Source organism: Macrobrachium nipponense, chromosome 48, assembly GCF_015104395.2.
Source record: "Macrobrachium nipponense isolate FS-2020 chromosome 48, ASM1510439v2, whole genome shotgun sequence".
Lineage (NCBI taxonomy): Eukaryota > Metazoa > Arthropoda > Malacostraca > Decapoda > Palaemonidae > Macrobrachium > Macrobrachium nipponense.
Window position 1 is genome coordinate 14,762,815 of NC_087223.1, and position 6,000 is coordinate 14,768,814.

Here is a 6,000-nt window from a genome sequence, read left to right on the forward strand (position 1 = left end):
CTAAAAATCAAAACCTCTCCTGTATGCCGGCGCCAGTTTGGAGTGAGCGCGGAAGCGGAAAAAGTAATTTTTTCAAAAAATCACAGCGCGCTTAGTTTTGAAGATTAAGAGTTCATTTTTGGCTCGTTTTTTTTTTCATTGCCTGAAGTTTAGTATGCAATCATCAGAAATGAAAAATAATATCATTATCATATGTAAATAATGCAATATATGGTAGCAAAAAAAAAAATTCATAGATAATTGTATTCAAATCACGCTGTGCAAAAAACGGTCAAAGCTAACGAGTTACTTTTTTTGTTGTTGTATTGTACACTAAATTGCAATCCTTTTGATATATAATATATAGTAAAACAATAAAAGCAACACCGGAAAAATATTATCACAAAATGATGTACGAATTCGTAACGCGCAGACGTAAAAAAATGTTATTTTCAAAAATTCACCGTAATTCTAAATATTGTTCTAGAGACTTCAAATTTGTTTCAAAATTAAGACAAATGATTGAATATTACGATACTGTAAGAGTTTTAGATTAGAATTGCAGATTTCGACCATTTCGGATGAGTTAAATTTGACCGAATGTCGAAATTTTTATATATATATTTTTTTATATGCACATATATCAGAGATGGAAAAAGCTACAACCTTCAATTATTTTTTATTGTATTCTTCATGAATTTGCGCACATTTTGATGTATAAAACTCTATAAAAAGGGTAATATGAAAAGGAGCAAATATTAGGATAATGCGATGTACGTATTTCGGAGACTTGCGGCCGCGAATCGGAGCGCGGAGTGAAGGTAAATATATTTTTCAAAAATTCACCATAAATCACAATATTGTTTGAGAGACTTCAAATTTGTTTCAAAATGAAGAAAAATGACGGAATATTACTAGGCCGTAAGAGTTTTAGCTTACAATTGCGTTTTTCAACTATTTCGGTAGAGTCAAATTTGACCGAACGTGGTTTTTTTTCTATTTATCGTGATTTATATGCAAATATTTCGAAAAAAGAGAAAAGCTACAACCTTTAATCATTTTTAGTTGTATTCTACATGAAATTGCGCACATTTTCAAATATAAAACTTTATGTAACAGCTAATTTTAAATGGTGCAAACATTTCGACAATCGCACAAAAAATTCTGATTTTTTCGGAAGTTACCGCGCAAACGTAAGGAAAATGTTTTTTTTTTTTCATAAATTCACCATAAATCGAAATATTGTGCTAGAGACTTCCAAGTCGTTGCAAAATGAAGGTAAATGATTGAATATTACTAGAATATAAGAGTTTTAGCTTACAATTGCGTTTTTCGACCATTTCGGTAGAGTCAAAGTTGACCGAAAGTTGAAATTTTTGCACTTAACGTTATTTATATGAAAATATTTCGAAACTGATAAAAGCTACAACCATGGGTTGTTTTCTGTTGTATTGTGCATGAAATTGCACACATTTCCATATAAAACTTTATGTAACGGCAAATTTAAAAGAGTGCAAACATTAGGACAATCGCACGAAAAAATTTATCGGAAGAGTTATCGCACGAACGTAAGGAAAAAGTTTTTTCATAAATTCACCATAAATCGAAATATTGTGCTAGAGACGTCCAATTTGTTGCAAAATAAAGGCAAATGATTGAATATTACTATAATATAAGAATTTTAGCTTACAATTGCGTTTCTCGACCATTTCTGTAGAGTCAAAGTTGACCGAAGGTTGAAATTTTTGCACTTATCGTTATTTATATGAAAATATTTCAAAACTGATAAAAGCTACAATCATGAGTATTTTTTTGTTGTATTTTACATGAAATTGCGCACATTTTAATATATAATACTTCATGTAAAGGATAATTTAAAATGGTGCAAAAATTATGTCAAAGTGACGAAATAATTTCCGAGATGTGTCACTGATACTTTTTAGTGCGATAAGAAAGAAATTCGCGCTTGCGCGCCTGCGTAGCGATTGTAAACAAAACAATGCCTTGATCCGTGAACTCCCAGCATCCCCCAAGGCGCGTGATACAAAAGTTTTCGGCTGGTAGGCCTATAAGTATTTTTCCGCGAATTTTTAAAAAAACTTTTTTGAGCCGACGTATGATACGTCCAATCGGCATACGGGAGACATTTTGACTCGACGTTTAATACGTCCAATCGGCGTAAGAGGGTTAAGGCTTATCAGTCCATCCGAATAGGAGACATCGTTTGCTCACTTATATCTCAAGGAGCAGGTTTTACCGTTCATTCACAGTGTCCTCCTAATGATTTACCCAATATAATAAAATTCTTTATATATTGCAAAAGCTGAAGCCCCATCCATTTACACATATCGAGACACTGTAGGTCAATAAAATTTCTTAAGAAACAGCTGGGAAATTTATACCATATCTTGTATACTGCTTGGTAAACTGTTAAAAGTTTTTCAGCCCACTGGTATGTCAACTTCAGAGAATCTATTAAATACTATAATAAATAAACAGGAAAAATACAAAGACAAAGTATTTTCTAAATAATAAAATGAAAAAACTCCAGTAATCAAAATGCTTTAGCAACTGAAGCCACAGTGCTTTAATGCACTGAGGAAGTTGAATGCAAGCAGCTTGCCAATAAAAACAAAGACTCAACTTGAACACATTTTTTACACTTCTGCAAGTCTAAATTGAGGTGCATCTTTGAAGCAAATGTCTTCAATACCAGGAAATACAATAAATGAGGCAGTTTCCTGTTTAAAATTATGGTTACTTTATTTACATTGTGGTGCCACGTTTGATTATTGCTCTTCTTGTCTGTAACAACTGATGGAACATGGAGTTTTATGACTGTCACCCCCACCAGACCACTCGGCCTTGCTAGGCTACACAATGTACTTCAGGTTATCTCCATGAGTAATATACAGCTTTCTATATGGTATGGTGCAGAATAATGAGCAAGAAAGGGATAGAAAGTGTGAATGTTTTTGTTTTTTTACCACAATCTTGTATAAAACCTTTTACACCTATTCTTAGATTATGTACAAACACATGAAAAGCACAGTATACACACTTTTAAAATGAGTCTGTCCTAATGTTCACTCAATATGATAGAAGAGTACACTCAGCCTTATTACTTCCCTAAGTAAAAACCCTTCAGTAACTAAGCTAAAAACAAGATCTCCCCAACCTAAAACTACTGAAGCGAATTGCATATAAGTATTAAAAAAAGCCACACAACCTACTTGCAGCATCCTGCTCTAGGGGTGGTAGTGGCATTGGAGGCCGCTGAGAGGGGTTAGGTGGTAGTCGTGGAAGAGTATGATGAGAACTCCGAGGAACGGGAGGAGGATGAGGAGAAGGAGGGGTTGCATTTTTATGAAGTGCCCTAGGTGGAGTCGGTGGGGACACAGGATACTTTGGTAGAGGGAGAGGCATGCGGTTGGACGCAGTGCTACTAGCAGATCCTTTTGGAAATAGAAGGGGTAGCGAGGAATATAGCATGTCCTCCTCCACTGCCTTCTCCACTCCGCCATTCCTTTCAATGAAATCATAGATGAACTGTCGGGTGCTGCGATCCGAAAGCTGTTCCTGACTGACGCCAACCTAAACATTGAGAGAATATTAAATAAACGCAAATGAAGATTTTAAAATAATTCTGACATATTCACTTCTTAAAACACATTGCTGAAATGGATTTGAAGCAAAATCAAAGATGCTTACCATCCTGAAAAATGTTTGAAGCTTGTCATCAGCATTATACTCTGTCCCTCCCTTGTTTGCTTCATAATCAACATGATTGATATGCTTGAAGTCAGTTGGCATCCCAATCAGGTGTTTGCTGTGGGAGAGTAATTAACATATCTCAACTTCCATAATGAAGAAATATCAGCCAGAGACATGTTCCACTTGCAGTTAATACCACAGGGCAAAATTACAATAAAAGCTACCAGTAAAAGACAAAGTAGGCTGGAGGGCATTTGGTGTGAATACAACCTTATGGATAAAAGATGACTATTATGTAGAACTGCAAGACAATTCCTCACTAGAGGATACACAAGTCATATTCCTTATGATGTTAGAAATTCATGTACAGGCAGACCATGGTTATCGGCAGACTCGATTATCGGCAATCCAGTTTTATGGCGCTTGGCTGGCACCGTAAAATTGGCAATTTATGGCACCAATACAGGCAAACTTCCAGTTTTCGGTGCCATAAGGGGCCAATAATAGTTATGGTGCCATAAAACACCTAACAGAGGTGCCATAAATGTGCTTATGGTGCCGATAACTGGTCATTGGCATCATAAGCACCATAAATTGCCGAGTTTCGGTTAACGGCGGTTTTCACTTATTGACACACCCCCGGGAACAGAACCCACGCTGATAACTGGGGACTCCCTGTATATGCTCTCTAATTCTGATAATTAACAAACCTTTAAAACTTATGTTACACCAATCTTTTTTTACGCAAATTTCCAAAGAATAAATGAGTGATCATATTATTTTCTGAAAGTTTTTAAAAAAAAAAAAAAAAAAAAAAAAAAAAAAAAAAAAAAAAAAAAACCCACTAAAACAGTGGCAAAATTAGGTAATGAATGTTAAACACTGACAAAATCCAGTAAAAACCTTGATATTTATAACTTAGCTGAACTGCTCCCTTAAGATTTCTAAAAAGAGTCCTACCTTAGCTTCCCTTTGTTTTTGTCGCCTTTCTTCTTGTTCTTCTTTTTGTCTTTGCGAAGTTCAACTGCAGGAATTTGTGTTTTCTGGGGAATTGGTGGGGACAGTTTAGGCTGTTCTTGCTGTCCTCTTCCTCCCTTGCGTCCTGTTGGGATCAGAATATGTAGTTCCTTACAATTATACAAGAAGTGTACTATTGAGGCCTGAATATAATCACTTGCACTTTTACCGTAAGTGTACTGTTGGGGCCAGAACAATTACAGTGGTCCCCCCGTATTCGCGGGGGATGCATACCAGACCCCCCCGTGAATAGTTAGAATCCGCGAATGTTTGGAACCCCTATGAAAATGCTAAAATCAGCCTATTTTGTTAGTTAAAACTCAAGAAAAACCCACTAACAAAAAATTTTCATACTTGGTTTTTTTAATAGTTTTATCACAAAAAGTGCATTTTTATGATGAAATTCATCAAAAAAACCAGGAATTTGTGGATATTTATCATAGAAAAATACCGCGAATGTGTGAATTTTCCGCGAATAATGCAGGAAACGTCCCCAGAGAAATCAGCGAATGTGTGAGTCCGCGAATCTGGAGAACGCGAATACGGGGGGTCCACTGTACTTGCACTTACACAAGTAGTGTACTACTGGCAGTCCCCCGGTTATCAGCGGACTCTGTTACTGGCGATCCAGTTTTATAGCCCCAGTCTAGCACCATAAAATCGGCGATTTATGGCACCATAATGTGCCAAGTTCCAGTTATCAGTGCCATAAGGAGCATTACGGCACGCCATAAGGCGCCAATAATGTTATGGCGCCATATCATAACTAACAGAGGTGCCATAATGGCACTGATAACCAGTTATCAGCATCATAAGCGCCATTACGGTGCCATAAATCACCGAGTTTTGGTTAATGGCGGTTTTAGCTTATCAGTACCCATCTGAGAACGGAACTCCCGCCGATAAACTGGGGTTACAATAATTAATCATAATTACCCAATAAGTGTACTGTTTCAGAAAGAAGAATTACTTGCACTTATACCAGAAGTGTGCTGTTGGGGCCAGAACAATTTCTTGCACTTAAAAAGTGTACTGGTGGGACATGAGTAATTACTTGCACTCTTTGAAACAAGCAGCATCCTTTTGACTCCAGAATCAGTAATTAAACTTGAAACCTTACTACTCATAGTGGGCCCTGGTGTCATTAGCCAAAGTTCAGATGGGTAAAAGAGGAACAAAAAGAGGTCTATCCCCAAATACAGTGATCTAGAAATAGAAAGCATGATAAAAGAAAAAGGAAGTGGATATTGTCAGAGCGCAGTGAACATAATTTCAGCACTTATTCTCACC

At 36.4% G+C, this 6,000-nt stretch overlaps 1 protein-coding gene across 6 annotated transcripts in view; it reads right to left on the reverse strand.

Annotated features, from left to right (window-relative positions):
• LOC135205053 (actin nucleation-promoting factor WASL-like) overlaps window positions 1-6,000 on the reverse strand; it is a 250,054-nt gene that overhangs the window by 51,546 nt on the left and 192,508 nt on the right. For all 6 annotated transcript variants that reach the window (XM_064235319.1, XM_064235321.1, XM_064235324.1 and 3 more), the window contains 3 exons: window positions 4,654-4,795; window positions 3,691-3,808; window positions 3,213-3,573 (listed from right to left, as the gene is read on the reverse strand). In XM_064235319.1, coding sequence (XP_064091389.1) covers window positions 3,213-3,573; window positions 3,691-3,808; window positions 4,654-4,795 — 621 coding nt within the window. The remainder of the gene's footprint in view (window positions 1-3,212; window positions 3,574-3,690; window positions 3,809-4,653; window positions 4,796-6,000) is intronic.